Here is a 22719-nt window from a genome sequence, read left to right on the forward strand (position 1 = left end):
CCCTCCAGGTTTTGAGATATCTGTCAGTACAATGGAGAAGAATACCATTTCATTGGTAGTGCTCACAGTACTGAAGTATGAAATTTATCAGTTACACAGAACAATCTGGGAAGTTGTCATTGGAAGCTGTTTGGAAAAGGGCAAGCACTTTCAAGAAATACTCGGTCAACAAGGGACAGCATAACATTAAATTTCATGTCCGCAGACTGTACACGCTGGCAAACACGTGTTAGCACATCCATGTCCTTCCACAGACACCCAGTGTTAATTACTGGACTATAGCTATATAAAATGGTAGCCATGGTTGTCATTGGATTGGAGTCTTGGATTTATCCCTGTTGTGTTGGGGCGCAGCTAGAAATGCTAGAGAACAAAAATCTCCATACCTGGACAACATTTAAAATAATTATTGTTGACTGTTGTTGAATCCTGAATGGTGGGAAAATGCAAAACTTATTTTAAATTACATTACAATGATATCATAGTTAAAGTTTTGTAGTATTTTGATAATATTATGGTACACACACACAACATAGCTTGATAACTAGTGTGCTAACGTATCTGGCAAGTCACAAAATGTAGATTTCTTATGGTTATATTTATGCACTTAAATCAAAAAGTTACTTACAGCATGACACATGTTGTGTTTATTATATTAGCCAACCAAAACCACAAACCACCAGCTATGTCGAGTACTTACCCATAATGGTACATACATGTAGCGCTCCCTATGCTACAAAAAATGCTGCCAGGGAATGCCTCTATATGACCTACATAAATAAACATTACCATCATCTATACCATCACATGAAGTTATTCTTAATGCCTGCCATCAGGTCGGATTCCCCTAGAAACCAATGAAACAAGGCAGCCGAAACACTACCGCTCTTTGTCCAAAGGGGCCGCCAAAATCAACACAAAATGAAAGTTCTTGTTGCTGCTTTAAAGTCATTGTAAAGGAAATTCAGTGATTTAACTCTGAACACATTATACATGTCATAAAATAATTGCTGAAAACATTATAAAAGACTGTGAACTATGTAGTACTGAATTGTGGACTTAGACCGTTAAACTATTTTTCACCAGTTTTCGGTTCCGGATTTCTTTTGCCGGGGCTAGATGACACTCTGGAGCCATACTTAGCATAACCTCTCCCCTAACACAGTAATGGTACAAAAACGTACTTACAGTTACAGTTAGTTATTACAACTGTTTCTTTACAAGACTATTACAAACGTTTGCAGTATGCAGTACGCCTTCAACATCCCGCAAATGCATCTTCCCTGGATGTGAGAAATCAGCTCGGTCACTTTATTTAAATTTCTGAAGGATTATGCTCTGAGAAAGAGGTGGACCAATTTTGTGAAGAGCTATGTTGATGGAGAGGTGAGAATCACCACCAACACCCTCCTTTGCAGTGACTGGGATTCACGGATAATCCGTTGTCACTGGTGAACGGGGCCGAACCAACCATCTCCCGCCCCAAACTTCATCCTCCCATCCCCCTGAATTCAAATTTGGCAGGGCGGATAATAACACTTTTTGCTTTGGTGTGAGAAACTCAGAAATCATATTTATTATTACTTTACACAGACTTGTCTCTGTTGCAACACTAGTATATAGTATATAGTAGTCCAGTTCTTAGCCTGACCCACCTTATTTAAGTCGCAACCCGTTGTATACCTCATCTGTCTATTCGCCTTTACTTACAACAGTATTGACAGGATTTTCAGTGTTATTTTTAGTTGGAGGTTTGTTGAGTGTGCTTCTTCTCTAGCGTTAACCTTCTTAAACCAGCAGCTCTCAACTGAACAGAAAGGAAACGCTGTGGCCTTTGGTTTCTCCCCACATGAAACCTGACCAGGGAAAGCTAACAGGGAGGGTATTCTTAGTCTGATCCCAACAGGGATAACAAGGTCATTTGAAGTCATGAAGATCCCCCCCCCCCCCTTTCCCTTCCTTTTTAGCAGATAGCAGCATGTCAGTGTCACAGCGCTTTGCTGTTGTGAGGATGATACCGCTGTGTTTGTTTTTAGGCTTTAGCTTCCTTCAGGTTCTGTAACTCTTAGTATCTCCACTGTTATTCTTTCATCTCCTGCTTTTTAACACACAAACGTTAAATCTGATTGGACAGTCACAGCAGGCACTAGTGTGTGTGTGTGCAGGTACGTTTGTGCGGAAGAGTTAGATCTAGGCAAAATTTCATGTCACAATAATCTTGGCCAAAATAATTGTGATACACAACATTATCACTATAATCATGAAAATGTACTTCATACTTTTAAAATAGCACTATAATCATTTTACCTTCCATTTTGTTAAGAAAAACATATTTATTGCATCACAGATAGAAACCTCATCTTGTGTGTGTGTGTGTGTGTGTGTGTGTGTGTGTGTGTGTGTGTGTGTGTGCGTGTGTTTGTGTGTGTGCATATGTCAGTTTCTCAGTGTTCGTCTGTGTGTTTGTTTGCCAGCAGGAGAGCAAATAGTTCCAGCACTGTTGATTGAAAGTTGGCCATAAAAAAGAGGACATTTGTTGCAAAGCGCTCATTCTCCTCACTCACACTGTCTCTCTCAGACTTGTGCTGTCAATTGCATGAGCATGTTCCCAAAAATGAATTACAAACTTTACAAAGACCTTTTTCAGCTCACTGTGGTGGTTTTCAAACTGAGAACTGTTTGTACTGTAGTGCAGGGAAACCCAAACTTTTACATACCAAGGTTGTCCATATACATTTGAGGGTGTGGGCATGTTCAGAATTGTCATGGGATGTCACCTAGGTCTGGTCCAAAGTAACGCAAACCATTGGCTGTCCACTGTGGGCTAGCTTTTTATAGTTCTCAGTGGAGAGTGATGAAAAACAGTAATTTATGCTGTAATGAAGAATAAAACCAAATTAACTGGGTTAAGCTCGAACAACAAAAATACACTGCTAACAACACAGAAGCACTCACATCAGAGAAGGTCATGTCTTTTGATCAATAGACAGCAGAGTTATGTTATGTATTGTTTTATGGACTTAATGCGCAAAAACAGATATTCAAACTTTAATAACTGAATGTAAAGTTTGACCAGTTTTGACAGCACTGTGTCAAAGTAGCATCTGCTGTCCTACAAGCGAGCTCTGACTGTGTGTGTGTGGAGAGCATGTGAGTGTGTGCATGCAACATATCAGCACTGGTTTCAAAACTCCTAGTTTTGCTACAGACTCAGACCTTTTGTCGTCATACACTTTGGGTGATGTGACATCACCTCAGCTCTTCCCACCTACAGAGTAAATCTTTGTTTATAAGGGTTCACCTCATTGCCATCTGAGTAGATTATGAGATAGCTGACAAACTCATCAAACTAATGAGGAATTGTGTTCTTTGGACCATGAATATCTTTACCATATATATTGGCAGTGTGGCCCGTAATTGTACAGGTATCCTGTTCTGGACTAAAGTGTAACTAATTTATTATGATTAATCAATTAGTCCAGTGCAACTTATCATTGCTGCTCTACAGCTGTTAATCCATTTGGATTTCTCCTGTTCTTCATGCTGTTCTGTTCTTCTACAAATGCAGCAATTTGTTAATGTCTAGCACAACAAGAGGAAACAGACAATTTCAACCTCCATCCAAATAATATTACTACATCAATACTAAATCTCCATGATAACAAAGAGAAAGGCATTTAATTCAACTAATTTGAAAAAATCAAACAAAGAGCAGTAAATATCAAGATAAAATCAGATTATACTCCAAGCAGAGCATGAAATGGATCAGTCATTCACAGTTTAGAGTGGTGGTATTAATGTCAATAAAGGCATTATGTAATAGAGTTACAAACCATGATTACAACATTATAAAGTTGTAGATACGGACATGTCATTAAGAACATATATTGATCCTAAAATAAGAAGACAGTTAACTGTTGCTGAGATGATATAGACCAAATATTTAATATCTGAAGCTTTGTTGAATTAATGAAATATTTGCTGTAGATTCTCTGCCTGAAGCATTTTCTTCATGAAGGATGGCTGGGTTTTGGACATTAAATAAATAACTTTAGTCAGACTGTCTCATCTGCCTTCTAAAATATGAAAAAGATATCTTCCCAACATGTATACTGCATGCTAATCTTTATTTGTTGCCATGGAAATCCCATCCCATTTCCATAACATGATCTTTGCCTTGATGAAAACATTGTGTGACCCTGCACTAGCTGAGGGGACGCACCTAAACTGGACGACTTCCTCCAGCAGTTAATCCTGACCTATGAAAGGCTGTCTAATCCACTGCCCACTGCATTAAATGCTCTTGACAATACTTGACATTAATCTGCTTAACTCCTTCCACATTGGATTAACAGGGGGCTCTTCCCTTAGGACTTCCCATATAAGCCTGCAGACACCAGATCCATTCATTAAAGCCAGTGCTTTGTGATAACTCAATGACATTAGAAAAACAATAGAAAAACACTGATAAAATGCAGTTTTGTAATTTTTAAAGGGAGAATATGGTTTTGGAGGTGGCTCCATTGGTGTATGATGTGGTGGACCCAGTGTAAGGCTAGTAGACTTTGTGTAAATTGATTAAATTAGGACCCTAGTCTGCCCTCTGCATTGCAGCCCCCACCACAGCCTCCAGTGTCTGTAAAGCCAGAGTGAACCTCAGAAGAACTGGCTTGTGGGAAAAATCACACCTTCTGTGTTTCCAGTGCTGCCATGCAAATGTGGAGCAATTCCAGTGCAGAAAAACGGGGGTAACGCTTTCATCCGTTTTATTGAGCCTCGAACCATCGTCCTTAACCCCGGACAAACAAACAGAGCTACCTTCTTCATTTGCTTAGGGAGCAATTTAACCCCTGCCTTGACCCCCCGTGTGGAGGCCGTAGAATAGCAGGGGTGACCAGAGAACGCGACCCTGCCTCCCTAAGCGGCTTCGAATGCCACAAGACGACACAGAAGCTGCCCCCATCAAAAAGCACTTACAACCTCCAGCCACTTGTACATGCTACCAAACATTCAGAAGATGAGGAGTTTCCCAGGAGCAAACAGCCCCTGTTGACCCTGTGGGCTGACTGCTATCCGCTGTAAATGGTGGGAGAGTCATTGTATTCTGAACTTCTCTAAAGACTTTTGTCAGTATTATAATATGCCAGTTCATCAGGTATAGAGATAGCTCCAATTTTTTGTCTGTCTTGATTTATCAAGATATTATTTAAGTAAACAAGTCAACACTGTAAAACCTGATGAGTTAGTTTAACTCAAATTATTTAGGAAACCGATTGTCATAAACAGTTTAAATGTATTACCTCCAATAATTTAAGCAAAATATTTGATTTGAGTAAAAGTAACTCAAGTATTTATTGTTAAGGTAACTTGGGTAAATTAAGTTAGTCAATTTCATACAGTTAATTGAACGTAAAACTAGTACCTACACTCATACACACTTAAATTGAAGTTAAAGTTTTCTTCTAGTGAAGCAAATGATAACATTACCTTTCAGACCCGCTGACGCATGATAAAAACAATTTACAATCAATCGACTATCAAAATGGTAGACAATTAATCTGGGGGCTTTGGGGCTTACATTTTTGTAATAATATAAAGTCAACTTAAAAAGAAAACAGATTTGAATGAGACATTTACATATAATGAATGGTCCAAACTGGTGTCAAGGGAAACAAAGACTACTCACTTCGAAATATTGAACTCCCTAAAACTTGCTTAAACTGGAGCTGAGAGACATCTCCAAATGCTCGAGGTGCCATCTAGAGAGCTATGGAAGCAACGATATGCTGTAATGATTTCACTTTTAAGGGGAGGGGAATATAGATGATGGTATATAGATGGTTTTCAAAGTAAAATATTATAAATTGTATAAAAATCTGTGCTATATTTCCACATTTAGTGCTCAGTCGTCATTAAATGTCAACATTTTCCTTTTTATTATTTGTTCCATTGCTCAGCTTATTATTATTATTATTATTATTATTATTATTATTATTATTATTATTATTATTATTTCTGTCCCTATTATTGATTGTTTTCATTTTCCTTCTCTCTTTCTGCTGTTATGGGTTTGTTAGTTTAAGGGAATCAAATGTCACGATGGGGTTTCATTGCCAGACATTCGGCTGCGGCTCAGAGGCAGAGTGGGTCTTCCACTAATTGGAAGGTTGTTGGCTCCTCCTGCCACATGTCGAAGTATCCTTACGCAAGATACTGAACCCCAAATTGCTCCCGATGTCGTGCATCGGTGTGTGAATGTGTATGAATGTTAGTTTCTGTTCGATGGACTTTGCCACCACTGAGTGAATGTGTGTGAAAGGGTGAATGTGGCACGTAGTGTAAAAGCGCTTTGAGTGGTTGGAAGACTAGAAAGGCGCTATACAAGTACAGGTCCATTTACCATTTATTTTCATGTTTGAGGTAAAAACTGAGGATATTTTTTTTTTTTTTGTTATTTTTTGGGCCTTTTATTAGCTTTTATTAATAGAGACAGGAAAGGTGGGTGGAGAGAGAGGGGATGACACGCAGCAAAGGGCCACAGGTCGGATTCGAACCCAGGCCACTGCAGTAACTCCTTATATGTGTTGCCGGCTCTACTGACTGAGCTAACCGAGCGCCCCAAAACTCAGGATATCTTAATAAAAGAAGTAAGTTGACACAACATAATCCTCTTAAAAAATCAGTCATTCCCATGAACTGCTGAAGTAATAACTCAGTTCAACTGAACTTAAATGTGCAGTATTTCAAGTATTGATGATTTAATAATAATATGTTCCATTGATGATGAAAAGTTGACTTTATATCATTACAAAAATGTAAGTGCCACAGTGCTAAAATGCTTCGGATTTTTCCATTTTCGTCTTTATCTCAGTTTAGAAATCATCATAAGGCCAAGTATGCATCCAAATAATTCTTAATGATCCCCCAAAGTGTAGAGATTTGATGTTAATCACATAAAGTAGGCTATAACTTGATTACAGCAGTAACAATTAGATTAGATACAAATTAATTGGCTGCCACTCTAATAACTGATTAAGTTTATATTATTTTTATCTTACATCAGCCGTTTTGACAGGTACACTGTAAAACTTGATAATTTAGTTAAACTCAAACTCTCTGAGAAAACAGTTGCCTTAAACTGTTTAAATTTATTAACTCAAAAAATGTAAGCATGAAAAAATATTTGAGTACAAGTAACTCAAGTATTTGTTGAGGCCACTTAACAAATACTTAGCAAATTATGTTAATTTTACCAATTGCATTCAGTTAAGTAAATCTAAAACTAGTAAGTGAATTACAGCTGTATGCAGCATTTCTCCAAATTTATCTAAAATGTGTTAACAGAATTTAGCTGTTATATTTATCTGTAATAAAGTAAGACTAACCTCACTGCATCTGCTTTATACAAAATTTTACCACTTAAGTTAAATTCATAGTAAAATTTTCTTCGACTAAAGCTAATTATTACCTTACACTGTAATGTAATGTAAAATATATTGTTGAAACATAAAATCTTCCATTCCAAGTTAAAAAACATTCTTGATTAAATACTGTTTACTAGGTATTTAGTTTTCACAGTACAAATAAAAATGACAAAATAAGGTAGTGTCAATTAAAATTACTAAAGCTACTTGATCAAGAATGTTTTTTAACTTACAAAATTGAGTCAGTTGTACTTTTCGATTCAATTAGTTTACCTGGTTCTACAGTGTAAAATCCTGGCCACACCCTTAATAATTCCCACACATTCCAGTGTGCTCCCTTATTGTTGATGTTCAGCCCTAGTGCTTTGTTTATTTGTCTTCTATGGCTCTTTATGTCCATGACCCACCTTACGCATTTAAGTGTAAGAAACTACAATTACTTGATACTACTCTAAGTGACAAATTTGCACTAGCAGTAAAATTGGAAAATGAAGAGCATAAATCCAATATACAAATAATTAAATACTGGATTTAACATGGGATTTGTATGTCTGTAACTGATATATTATAGGGCAGGAGTAGGCAACCTGCGGCTCCGGCGCTGCATGCAGCTCTTTAGACAGTCCAGGGACTCTCTGTGGCTTTGACAAAAAATATTATAATTAATTTAGTTTTTTGTTCAAATAACTTTGCATTACAGTGTGGTTATTACACACAAATAAATAAAAAAACAACACAACATTTCATCAACTAAAGTATACATCATATGGTGCCACTTTCTATATATTTTGTCAAACTTCATGGCTAATAGTCCTGAGTCTCCCTTCTTCCAAATCCCAAAAAAGGAAGCGTCTTGGAGGAAAATAAAGAATTTAATAGTGCATGGACAGATTAATTTGCTTGCACCACCATGCTGCTGGCTTACTGGTATGCTTGATCTGTGGAGAGAAAACAAATATATGTTTTGTGGCTCCAGACAGATTTTTCTTTTTCTTTATTTGACCAAAATGGCTCTTCTGGTCGTAAAGGTTGCTAACCCCTGATGTAAGGAAACCTAACATGTTTGTTTTTTTTCCAGAAATGAGATCAAACTCTAATTATTGACTAGCAGCAGTGATTACATACTGTACTGTACTGAGCTGCTAACTAACTCCTGTCTGAGGATGTTCAGAGTGCAGACGCAGTAAGGTGGATGGATTCTCTATCAAAAATGACAGGCAGCCCATTAAATCCAAGCCCCCATTCAGCAGTGTTAACAAAAGCCACCAGTCTGACCAGGCTGGATAATTGAAACGCAAACAACTGATCAAAGTGAAGCTCCAGCTCGACAGTTTCATTGTTTATGTACGGGCCTTATGCGAGACCTGTTGACTTTTCCAATTGGAGCTGTAAACTTTTGTTTGTCCATGCATTTCCAAGACTGATTGTCAGTCTGATCTGAACAATTACCAGCTAAATGTGTTTGCCAGCTCAGGCAGAGCTCCCCTCCCTCTTTGCTGCCCTAAAAAGATCAAAAGGAAAGACCCCCTCCCACTCCATAGCCCCCTTGAAACACCCCACCGCAACCCCCAGACATCCCCTATACTCCCCGTATCCCTCCTCCCAACCTCTTCATTTCCTTTTAGCCATGACAGTTCAGCTGGAAAGCCAACCATAAATGATTTTTTCCGACGGCCCAGTGTTTGGGACATGGCCTTGTTGAGAGCGCAGCTTTCAACAAGGGGACATGTCTTTTAAAAAAGAGAAAGAAAGAAAAACGATCTGCATATTTCAATTATGTGCGGTTGTGCTCAGCTGATCAAAGAGCTGCAGGGATGCCACTCCTAACTGAAGGCTTGAGGACCCTCATGATGTGAATGAGTGCAAATTGATGCTACTGATGCTAAACGGTTAAGCGCCTCACAAAATGTTATAAGGTCAATCAACTTTTGGTAGTCATTTGACCGTGACACAACCTTGGCAGTTTTAGTGGCTAAATAGGCCTCAGGGCTGGGCTGGTTTTTTACTCTCAGTCTATTGCATGTTTGTAAAAATCACAATATGAGGTGAGGAGGGAACGCTGATAACTAACCTTTATCAGAAACTGAATGTAAATGGGGAAGGCTTTTTAAATTTAAGGCTAGATCCACATTACTACGTTTTGGAGCGTGTTTTGGCACCATTTCAGACATAATCTCTGTCCATACTTGGCATGGGATGATATGAAATGTCTTGTCATGATCTTGGCCAAAATAATTGCAATACACAATATTATCACAATAGTCATGAAAATATACTTCATACTTTTAAAATTACACAAAAACAGACTGGAATCACTTTAGCTAATAAGAAACACATACATTTATTGCATCTAGAAACCTTTGGAATCTATACTATTTCCACACATCCGGTTTAACATTGTATGCCGTCCTATACCTAGTCCATATTAACATGTACAGTGTACACTGGGCATGTGTGTGCTGGAGTAAACAGGAAGCAAGACGAAAATAATGAAGCAGAAATTGGATTGATCTTCACAAAAATATTATCAAAACATTGTAAATAGCATTGTGTATTGTACTATTGAGTGCTAATGAAAACCAAACAGAGAGCCCCTGTAACGCCTGTAAAGTAACTGTGTTAGTTGGTCAGTTTTAGGATTGATTTTAATGTAATTTTTGATGTTTTTTCTGCCACTAGGGGCTCTCTCACATCAACGCTTACACAGGCACAAAGAGGATAATTTGTCAGGCAACTGGTGACACGCAGTGTTACCTGAATAAAAGGACAGATTTCTGAGTTTGAACATCGTTGGAAACATTTGTCCAGGTCCGGATTCTTGCAAATGCCATTTGGAGCGATAGAACAAGCCAGAGGAACCTGACTTTTTCACAAATCATCTGTCTCATATACTACTCTGGGAACACAGTGAAAGTTTCAGCAATGATATTAGTGTTCCTGCATGTTATTTTCCTAAAACTTACTTACTGCATCTTTAAGTGGTGTGAGCTATTTTACATGCATTAATTCATGTAACAACACAAAGCACAGATATTCAGGGATATCTAGACAGCAATTCATATACAGACGAAACTCTGAGACGCCCCCAAATTACAGAAGCCCTAAAGGGCCATGCATTCATACATTTTGTTTCCACCGTTTTCCTGTGATAACGAGTTAATTTTCTTGAGATCTCGAGATAACGACTGTGTTATGATAACTGCGGTCAAGCCAGCCGCTACTCCGATCTCCGTGGTCAAATCCGCTGCACTTAAATTCAATTCAATTCAATTTTATTTGTATAGCACCAATTCATAACAGAAGTTATCTCAGGACACTTTTCAAATAGAGCAGGTCTAGACCGAACTCTATAGTTTAAAACATTATTTACAGAGACCCAACAGTACCACCATGAGCAAGACCTTGGAGACAAGGGCAAGGAAAAACTGCCTGTTAAAAGGCAGAAACCTAGGACAGATCCTCCGGCTCTAGGTGGGTGGTCGTCTGTCTCGACCAGTTGGGGACCAATGTGAAGAAATGCCAAAACAAAAGTTTCATATTTGTATCTCCAAGTGGCATATTTTCATATATTTGAGGTACAGTAAAAGCAGGTACAAATGTGGAATTTTATTGTTGAATTTCTCCAAATTGGTGCATTAGAAATGCTTGATATTAAGTATGTTTTTTATTCATCATGGGCGCATGAAACACTTTAATGTAACATATTTTATTTTAAATGTAGGTTCGAATTATAGCTTACTGTTCTTAATACCTTTATTTTGAAATCCGGAAGTGAATACGCTGTAAATTTAAGTGCGGCGGATTTGACCACGGAGATCAGAGTAAGCGGCTGGCTTGACCGCAGTTATCATATCACAGTCGTTATCTCGTTATCTCGAATTAATCAACTCGTTATCACGGGAAAACGGAGGAAATAAAATGTATGAATACATGGCCCTTTAGGGCTTCCGTACCAAATTATAAAATGTGCCTTTTTTTAATGTCTTTTTGGATTCTCAGGAGGCTGTACTGCCACTTCAAAGCGCGAAAACCACTCGCCGCAAAACCATCGCCTTACGTCATGACGCTCGGCACGTAATTCCGTCGTCATCCCCCGTCAGCTCGTTTTTGGAATGGCTTCCTGTTTCCTCTGTCCTGCTCCTCTCTGAAACATGGAATATTGTTTACTTTCTTTAACACCCGTTTTAACGAACTACTACCGTGTGCCAGGCAACACACCGCCGGGACCCGGACGGAGAGCGTGCGAGGGGGGAGCAGCGGTGCTGTCAGAGCGCTCGCCATGTTGTTATCCCAGCTGCCAGAGGATGTTCTCTATCATATCTTGTCTTACTTGGACTACAAGTCTCTCAGTCGCCTCTGTCAAGTGTGTAAAACTATCTACCACTTTGTGAACCGGGACGCTGTGTGGAGGACGATTGCCAAAGAGTTTTTAAACACTGGAATTACTCGAAGTGGGACGGACATGTAAGAGAACGGTCACACACTGATGAGAAACCCGCTGTGTATTTTTAGCTTAGCATTAGCCTTAACCTGTGGTTCTCAACCTAGGGTCCAGGGTCTCCCAGGAGGTCATTGAGAGAGTTCAAGGGGGTCCCCAGAAAAATTAGGAGTAGCCTATTTTAATTTCACTATTATGTGACTGACTCGAAGTTAGTCCACTTAGAGAATGTATAAGAAGGACTATCCTGTTCACACTCTTCAGTTATTTCCTGACACTTCTGGTTCTGGCTCCTCCTACTGCTCCTAATGGCATTTTAAAGAATCCACTGGGCCTGAACCAAAACAACCAATCAGAGCACTAGAGAGATAGAAAGACTCTTTAGGTTGGTAGCTTGAAGATGGTTGATTGTTGAGTCTCATTCCCAGTGTGGATATTTGATGAGCTGGGAATGAGACTCTACAGTGAACTATCTTTCGTGGCTCTGAGAGGAACCAGATTTTTCACAGATTGCTTCAGGCAATTTTAAATGTGTTATGGTGGCAGCAGGGAGCACCCCAGTCTCTGGCAGTGGTACCCTAATTTTACAAGAACGAGTAAATATTAGGGGAAAATGGGGTTGGTCATCACCCTTTTTGCATTCATTTGAATCCCTCAAAACCTGTGCCCTTAAGAGAATAGAATTCAAATAAAATTGGGTTTGAAATGTTTTTCACACCACACCCAATTTACATTCGTAATCCTTTTTTTGTCTTCATAACAGACTACAAAAGACACCTTATCTTTGGTGTTGTGAAACACCACCACATCTGTAAACTCGCGAACGTGAAGTAATTGCCTGGCTTGTACCACTTATAGCGTTCCAGTTTGTCTTTGGGCGTTTGCTACACAATGAGTCGGAAAGAACATGTGCAGCAGCTGTGTTATATTTCTTCTCGAGCCACCAGGGGCAGTGGCAGGCTAGTGTTATTGTGAGCTACATTAGCCTATTTAGCAAACCAGCTCGAAAATTAAAACAGCCAACGTAGTACAAATACAAAGAAAATACATCTCAATTACCATGAAATATGGGCGCAGCCATCTTTGTTTTGTGAGTCGTACGTTCCTCCTCGTTCAGCTCGGTGTACCCTGAGGAGCCCCGAGTGGGACAGCTGATATTACGACCAAAAGGGGGTGTGTCTCGGTGAAATGTCGCGAGATAGCTGCGAGATTTACACTTTCCAACTCGGGCGGGGGATTTTACGAGACAAATGGATAGCACCATAAGTCACACACTGTGGGGTTGGTTGTCCCTTCATTGTTTTAATGGGGGGAGTATTATATAATTTAAAGATTAAATTAAAAAGTTACATTTTATTCAAACCACCTAACACATCTCCTGCATAAAGAGAACAATAAAGAGGAAAATGATCCCTGTGATCCTTGATATACAGTATACAGAACAATAATACTATGTAAGTCACTCACTATCACTCATATGTGATAACCGACCATGAAGAGAATATGACAAGCATCCCCAACTGGGATTTCTTGCTAGCGGCTCAGTTAACAACCCCATGTTGAAGCCTGTCCAAGAACTATTAGCTGGATATTTACAGTTTGAAATGAAAAACACAAAGTCCTCTCACCTCAATGTCAAGTGTCTTACTCCTGAAATGACCCTGCAGGTGACCTCTGACCCCAATTCATAAAATTTCAAGGCCAAAATTTTTTAACAGCGCCCTCTAGGAAGTGAGATCTAATGGATGTGACAACCACCCCTGTTCTCCCCTCATTGTACCTATCATACATGAAAATCACTCACCTTTGGGCCAAATTCGCCGTTTTGAAACCAAAATAGGTGACCTACGTGAACCGTGTAGATTCGATGAGAGAATGTTTTGGGGGGGTGTAGGTACGGGCGGGGGGGGGTGTAGGTACCAGAGATTCAGTGAACTGCGAACAGGTGCGCGTGCCAGAAGGGAGCGCGAGTGCATGGAAATATTAGCGCGAAGGGCCTTGCATCACCAGTTTCTTTCTCTGGGAAGGTAGCAGCTCGATGAACTGAGTCATTGAACACAGCAGGAGAGAACGCAACGTTAGCCAGCTAAAGCTCCGGTGGAACATTTTTAGCTAACGCTACCGTTAACGTTAGCCTAACATTAGCTAGATATTGTTACTAAAGTTAGCTGCTAGCTTGTATAGCTAACGGTAAATCACAAAAAATAAATAATAAATTGTATTAAAATCTGAATGACATAACATTGTATTGGCTGTCAATCATGATGGAAGAGTAGACAAGTTAAGTTACAGGAGGTCCACCATCTCTTGTGGGGGTAATGCATTAAGCCACATTGTGCCTCATACTGTAAATGTTAGCCCCAGTGACAGGCTGGCTGACAATGGCTTCATGCATAATACTTAGTGAGGAGGCCATAATATTTTTGACTTATGGCTGAAGTTAAGTTTCTCCAGCTCTCCCCAGGTTGGCAAAAAATGCATCTCAAAATGAATCAGATTGATGCTTTACAATATCAACCTCTGGAAGGAATACAGTACGTTTTAGAGCAGAGTTGTCAAACTAATCTGTTAAAGGAAAACTTTTATTATATCTTGAATGTAATAGTTGTACATTTCTTAATCAGGTGTAACATTGTAATTACTGAGTTAATTGCAGAGATCGGAGAATGCAGTAACATTGCTAAAAGAAGTGGGAGGTGAGAAGAAACACAGTAAGCAGTCAGGCAATCGCAGGTTGTCGGACTCATTTAGGGGAGAAATGAAGACAAGAAGCACAATGATCACCCAGACTGAAATTGTAATGAATGTTGTAAACAGCAACTTTCAGTTTACTTTCACTCTAAACAAAGTGGTTTAGATCATCTGTTGTCTTGTTTCCAATTGTCTGAGTGCTTGTGTTAGTGCCTGGCTTCTCTATGGTAGAGAAGACCAGTTGTCAGCAGTTTACTTGGTGTTTACCATGGTTTTTTTAAGGGCATTTTATGCCTTCATCAGATAGCCGACAGTAGAGAGCTGCTTGGAAATAATGGGGGGAGAAAGCTGGGGATTGACGGTTGGATGAAAAGCGGGAATTAAGGCACAGCTGGCACATTAACTCCTAGACCACCAGGGCACGTCGTGTTTATTACGTTCTCATAACCAATAGAAATGATGGCCAAAGCAGTGAATTTAAGATCTTTTTGGAATTTTGAGACTTTTCACAAGTTTCTAGCCACCATAGTTTCTCCTACACACTTGGAAGCTGAGCGTTTTTTCAGTTGGTTGCAGTCTTCACCGCTAGAAAGAGTCCTACATACTTGAATTGGATGCAAGTCATCAGAATAAGGAAACTTCAGAAGTCAAAATAAATGATATAATATCTGGAAAGCACACCAACCATTTTCCTCAATACTTTTAGCTTTTTTGCCATTCTTTCAGGCTTATAGTGAAGTAAAGCAATCTACAGTATTTTATCCACTACTTTAGGTATTTCACAATTTTTCTAATACTTAGACTTATTACTATTATCACTAGCACTTAGTAATTACACAAGAACAAATGTTTGGAAACAGTTAAAAAAATGTGGAGTCTGTTGGTATGTTTTATTTCCTAATGCTAGTTTTATTTGCAGATATCTGTCTGCTATTTGCTGTGCAGACTGAAGAACAGTGTTCCTGTATGTCCTCTATGGGGTAGATGGGATGTGGATGATTTAAAATGGCATTCAGCCCTATACATCCATGGTGGTAAAAGCAGAGTCATGTTAAACTGTCACTGTTATTGCAGATATCCTCACATCCCCCTGAAGGACAGAGTGAAGATAGCTCAAAACTGGTATGATGGGGTCTGCAAAAGGGCTATTCCCCTCAAATGGAAAACAAAGTAAGTGAGTCATTTGCTTATATGCTGAAACGCTTTTACCCATTTTTTATTTAATCTTTCATATTTTTTCTACGACTTTTAGTGAACTGTTTCAACAATTTATCAATTACGTTTAACTACTTGAACAATTTATCCACAATTTGTCACCATTTAATACTTTTAGCTAACTACTAAGCTAAGAATTTCAAGCATTTATCAATAACCTTTAGCTGTCAATTTAGCCATTTAAATGTTAATATTAGAAATTGTGGTATAGGTAAAATACAGTAAGCTTAAAATAATTAGCTATCTATCTCAACCATCAATTCACTTTCTGTGTGCTTGCTAGCTATGTAAAGTAGGAGTTACAGCTAACTCAATAAGAGGATATATACACAAAAATGTGTTGAGCTTCTCTTCAATCTTTCCATGCACCCCTTGGCAACTGCCAATAAATGCAGTGTAACACATGAGAAATCGAATATGTATACAATGAGAATTTACACTTTATATACTGTTTTCTTCTGTCTTTATGCTAAGCTAGGCAAACCATGTTGCAACTCCTGACTCCATACGTAACACACAGATGTGAGATTGATATCCATTTTTTCTATAGGCAAGATGTTTCTAGAGACGTTTAACTATTTTTTTAGGAATCATAATGTATTTTTCATATGTCAGACACATATTTTACCGGAGTCAATCATGGTGACTTTCCATTCATCTTAGCTTTATTCTCATAATTTCGAAATTGCTTACATTTTTCTTAAAATCAGAAATTATGTGTCTTGCCTTCAGGCTGTTGCCATGGTTGCAGATGGACAGAGACACATTGTTTCTGTCTCAGGCTGCTGATATTGGAGCGTACCATCTGCGGCAAGACTCTGGGCGGCTCCAGCATAAACCATTTGAAATCTACTCGGGCCACGAGGGTGATGTCTGCCGCTTTGTTCTGACGGACTCTCACCTGATCAGTGGTGGAAGGTAGCTCATGCCCTATTCCTTTTTGTGTAACAATCAGAGCTAATAAAGTAACAGATGCCAGATGTTTTACAAAAAGATATGGTAGTCCTTGTTCAACAACCAGTTATGTCCACAGGCATCATAAACTTATAGGAGAAAACCAAACCAGCCAACAATTCTACCATCTTGGTACTGATTGGTACTGGTATCGTAATTTTTCAAACTATACCCAGCCCTACCAGTAACACACTGTGTTGGCCAATCAGTTAGATGTAAGTGCACATTCCTTGTTCATTACTTTGTAACATGATCAGGACAATTCTACTGGTTACCTTGTGGGCAAAGCAACAGAGGGTAAAATGATTGTTCCTGTGATAACAGCATTCCAGGGATGTAAATACTATCTTATAACATTATTGACCGATGAATTAAACTGGATTGCACCTGAATTGCTTTTCATTTTCTCACTAGTACCTTTAGCAACACATCCATTCCAACAAGACACATGTTTCCTGCAAAAGGGAGATTTTCCATCTGAACATAGCTATAGCCATTGGCTGCACAGACAAAAGACCTCTTGGCAAAACTCAAACTCCAAGTTAAAGAACCCTTAACACACTGTTTGTTGGGTGGCACATGAGCAAAGACCATTATGCTAAATGAAGTGTCCTAACAATGAATTTGATAAAAAAAAAAAGAAGGATTTCAACCAAATCAAACTGTGATCATTGTTCACGTCATCGTGTGACCTAGTAAGTGTTGGATTTCTGACTTCATATGCTGTTGAAGGCCATGAAATATGGTTAAAAGCTCTGGAATAGGCTTGTAACTGGACCTTAAGATGGGAGGAAATCATCAACCCATACTGGAGGATGATAATATATTATTGTTTTTAAATGAAGGATTCCTCATGATATTTTGGCTGGCTTAGATATCAGGCTAGTCCTAAAACTAACTGCCCTTTGTCCGTGACAGTGATGGCAAGATCCTAGTCCACAGCAGGAGGAGAAACATGTCGATGGAGTTATCAGGTCATAACCAAGAAGTCAACTGCCTGGACTCTAAAGATGGACTCATCATCAGTGGATCCAGAGACAGAACAACCCGGGTCAGAGCACATCTACAATTCAGATTTATTAATGTGATACACAGTACCATGGTGTTTAGAAGACAAGACTGGAGCACGTAAACCTCATTGCTTTAAAGGGTTTTGTTTCCATCACTTTATATTTTTCAGAACAAGAAAATATTACATTTCACCTCAGATTCAAGCTTCATTGATGTTTCAGCTATTCAAAACCCAATCAAGTTTTGTTGCCCGCGATCCAATCGAAGTCATTTAATTTTGAGTATCTGCTGATACCGAGTCCCAATATGATACCGTTTTTTTTTTTGGCCTTGTCGCTATCTTGGGGGAGTGTCTCTCTTCAGTGTTTGCTTCCATGCAAAGTTACCTGAATTAACTGTATTCTATTGAGTGTTAATTTCTGTTCTCTGTACATTATTTGTGCGGATTACATTAATAAATTACTCTCCACTGCAATGCTGTCTGTCTGAGTTGGCTAGTTGACGATGGCTGCACTGTGCACTCGTGTAACAGCTGACGTACAAACAAAAGATCGGATTGGATCTCTAAAGCTCATTTAAAAATGCCTTAATCGGCCCTGATACCAGTCGTTTAAATGGGATTGGGACATCCCTAGTTTCAGCAATATATGTTTGTACCATCGCATGACTGCTCATGCATGCAACATGAAACGTTCTTACTGTTGACTTTTGTTTCTCTAGATTTGGACTTTGACTTCCAGCTGCCCCAGAGACACAATTCCCATGTATGACAGAGTGTGGTCCGTTGCTATAAGTCCCACGCTGAGGTAAGCATTTGCTCAGAGTCACTCAGTTAAATAGGATTTACCCCAGGAAAAAACTTTTTGGGTTAAACATGTTCAGATGGTGATATCAAACTAACTTGAGCCTGATGGTGGACCTTTTCTTGTTGCAAAGTCTATTTCTCCTTTGAATAATGTTTCTTGTGGAGGTAACCTCTGTAGCTGGGGTCAGGACATAGGTTGCGAATAAGCAGAAAAAGACAAACACATATAGGTTCAGAATGTTGTCTGACATTGCATTGCTATGACCTGACCACAAGGTAAAATGTGATCAATCAAACATTCACCTGCTGACCTGACAGATCCTGACATACAGTTGCAAGAAAAAGTATGTGAACCCTTTGGAATTGCCTGGATTTCTGCATAAATTGGTCATATCATCACATCTAAGTCACGACAACCGACAAACACAGTCTGCTTCAACTAATACCACACAAACAATTATATGTTTTCATGTTTTTATTGAACACACCATGTAAACATTGACAGTGCAGGGTGGAAAAAGTATGTGAACCCCTAGGCTAATGACTTCTCCAAGAGCTAATTGGAGTCAGGAGTCAGCCAACCTGGAGTCCAATCAATGAGACGAGATTGGAGGTGTTGGTTAAAGCTGCCCTGCCCTATAAAAAATACACACCAGTTTTGAGTTTGCTATTCTCAAGAAGCATTGCCTGATGTGAACCACGCCTCGCACAAAAGAGCTCTCAGAAGACCTATGATTAAGAATTGTTGACTTGCATAAAGCTGGAAAGGGTTACAAAAGTATCTCTAAAAGCCTTGATGTCCACCAGTCCACGGTTAGACAAATTGTCTATAAATGGAGAAAGTTGAGCACTGTTGCTACTCTCCCTAGGCGTAGTCGTTCTGTACAGATGACTGCAAAAGCACAGCGCAGAATGCTTGACTTACAAAAATCTCTGACACATGCTAACATCTCACATATGCTCTTTTTCTTTAAAGGTTGATGTTTACAATAATATCCTCCACCATTGGCAGGTGTATATCTTTATTTCAGGTGAGGCAGCGTGCCTTACTGGCCATCCTGGCAGTTATGATATTTAACTGATTTTTATATTTTAATGCTTGTTCTTCATACATTGCAGTTAAAGCTGCAATAGGCAACTTTTATAAAAATATTTTTTTGTTATATTTGCTGAACTTGCTGACAGTAGAACATGATGCAGATAATCTGTGAAAGGTCTCATTCCCAGGGCTTCAAATACAGACGCTTTGGAACCCTGGGAATGAGATTCAACAGTCAACTATCTTCAAGTTTCCAACCCAAAGTTTATTTTTATATTTGATATCTGAACCAATATCTGATTGGTTGTTTTCGTTTAGGTCTGGTGGATTCTTACGAATGTCATTAGGAGCACTAGGAGGGGCCAGAGGAACTGTTCACAGATTATCTGTCTCATGTTCTACTGTCAGGATATAGTGAAAGTTTCAGCAAATATGATAAAAATGCATTGTTCTAAAAATTACCTACTCCAGCTTTAATGTATTGAAACCAACCCAGTATTGGAGACTGAAAATAATATGAAAAAATATGAAACCATCTGTGGAATAGCTGTTATATATACACTACTCACAAAAAGTTAGGGATATTCCACTTTCGGGTGAAATTTAATGAAAATGTAAAAAGTTTGATGCTACAGTGATATTATATCATGAAAGTAGGGCATTTAAGTAGAGAAGTTCAAATTAAGATCACCTGGAAAGGTTATAGTGCATTTTATGTACATTCTGAAATTTCATCCGAAAGCCAAATATCCCTAACTTTTTGTGAGTAGTGTATGTCAGTGGTATATCAGTCTTTTACTGAACTGACTAAAACTTGACAACATGGTAGTATTTTCTCTCAAATGGCAATACATGAGTAAACTTGCACTTGCATATGTAACATTTTTGAAAGGAATAGTTTTGGGAAATGTTCCAAAAGTGATTACAGCTCCCTTCTGGCCACTGAAAGATTTGGTTTTGTCTCAAAATGACTTGATTTGATTTATTTTTTTTATATGTATTCTAAAAAATATATCTCACCCTCTTTTATAACACTTGAATAGCTTTAAAGGGCCAATAGAACCCATATCATGTAGTTTTATTTGCCAAACAAGACATGGCACTGCACTCCTACTGTAGGTAGTCCTACTGTGAGTACTGCTGTAGTTTCACTGGGTTTAATGCAGGATACCAGTTCACTTGTGTGATGAATGAATGGATTTCACAGCCCATGCCAATCTGTGTTTTGTGCTTTGATTGTTCACCTTTCCCCTCCTCGCGTAGCATGCACAATCATTTACCATGTGGTTTTTAGTTTTATTTTTACAAAGTTTGTAAAACAGGATTTCTGGCAGCACCACCTGGTAGAACGTTAAGCTTTATAAGAAGACTTTGTTGAAGTTGGAGAAATGGTGTACACACTTATAGAGAATAGTAAAGCTTTCCCACCAGTGTCAACATACATCTAGTGTGATTTGTTAAAATATCCAGGAAGGTACTGGCTGGAATGGGCTTCAGAGAGCAGATTTGTTGTAGTGGTGATTTAGAAGTGCCTTTGATTTCTCAGCCATGTTTACACCCAGACACTACACACACACTCGATCACAGCATTGATGCAGAGTGCCGTAACAGTATCCTGACTTCAGCACCTGCTAGTCCAGCAGAGAGGCAGGTGACCGTCCATCTGGCTGCAGAGTGGAAACATCACAGGTCTGGGGTTTCCCATCTCGCTGAATAATTTCCTGTATGCAGCTTCAGGATTAATTAAAGCAAAGTACAGTAGTTAATGTTAGCGCCTGTGGTTTCACCATAGCAGGATGCTGACTTTGTTATATTTATTTTCCCTTTTTAATAGCAAGGGTTCTGTTGACTAAATACAGTAAATTACATCTTTAGGTGATCTACCTCATTGTATCTCATAATATACCCCCTTTGAAATATTTTTTCAGCCCTTACCAGCGCTTAACATTTTTTGGTAGAAAGAATAGCCCATAAAAAGAGCTACATAATGTGCTGCGCAATCAGTGATTTATTAAACAACAACCTTGTAACTGGAAAACACTTAAATGCTAAATTTCAAATGTTTAGAATCTACTAAATCACTAAATTCATCGCAAACCAATTTTTTGTCATCATGCAATAACACTGTACAACATGCAGTTGCATTAAACTGCGTCTTTTTGATAAGTTACACTTATAATTGAATGTGAAACACAGAGGGTTTACTGCAGTTGACAGTTAACAGCAGTTAACGACTGCATTGAAAATAGCAATACTAATTATAAAATGTAGTATACCAAACATTGAAATTGTTTATTGAACTTATAGTATAATTCTTTTAGGGATTATGCATGACTGATATTTGTAAATTAACATGAAAAAAAAAAACAATCTCACAAACCCCCTACAGCGCCTTTCTATTCTTTCGACCACTCAATGCGCTGGACACTACATGCAACACTCACCCCATTCACACACATTCATACACTGATGGCAGTGGCTGCCATGCAAGGTGCCAACTGCTCACCAGAACAGAAACTAAAAACAGTAACAGTAATACCATTTGCTTAAGCACACTTCGACATGCAGGGAACGAACCACCAACCTTCCGATAAGTGGACGACCCACTCTACCTCTGAGCCACAGCCACCCACCCCTAGTACACCTAGGTGTACCCCTAGGTCTACACGTGCCACCATTTAAACACTGATATACCTAGCTAGAGAAGCAAGTTGCTCTTTTACCCTTATCTGCTTAATACTGTGAAGTACTTTGAAATCAATATCTCTTCAGAAAACAGTTTTAAACTTCAACTGTTATCTAATGGAGTAAAAATGATTCATAATAATTCACCCGTTAATCAGATAACCACCAATAATGGTTTTAGCCAGTGTAACATGATGGTTAATTTATATACACGCTTCTCATAGAGAAGCTGACTTTTGCAGTGGAGACATAGGGCCTCAACAGTGCCTCTTGTATTTCACAACATTTGGGTCTTTTGAGAATTAACTGACTAATTACTGGTTAATTTATGTCAGGCTATTGAAAGAAAAATTAACTGAAACTAACATCAATAATGTTACTCCCCTGACATTAGGGATGTTAGTTTCAGTTAATTTTTCTAATTTGCCTATGTTGTCTCCTGGATCCCAAACCTCTT

General features: G+C 38.8%; 1 protein-coding gene across 1 annotated transcript in view; it reads left to right on the forward strand.

Annotated features, from left to right (window-relative positions):
• Positions 1–11498: 11498 nt before the first annotated feature.
• Positions 11499–22719, forward strand: part of fbxw4 (F-box and WD repeat domain containing 4) — a 52703-nt gene continuing 41482 nt past the window's right edge. The window contains exons 1-5 of the mRNA XM_051424103.1: positions 11499–11888; positions 15628–15723; positions 16501–16686; positions 17641–17773; positions 18454–18539. Of these exons, the coding sequence (XP_051280063.1) occupies positions 11704–11888; positions 15628–15723; positions 16501–16686; positions 17641–17773; positions 18454–18539 (686 nt within the window). The 5' untranslated portion in view covers positions 11499–11703. The remainder of the gene's footprint in view (positions 11889–15627; positions 15724–16500; positions 16687–17640; positions 17774–18453; positions 18540–22719) is intronic.

This window comes from Dicentrarchus labrax, unplaced genomic scaffold (genome assembly GCF_905237075.1).
Source record: "Dicentrarchus labrax unplaced genomic scaffold, dlabrax2021, whole genome shotgun sequence".
Lineage (NCBI taxonomy): Eukaryota > Metazoa > Chordata > Actinopteri > Moronidae > Dicentrarchus > Dicentrarchus labrax.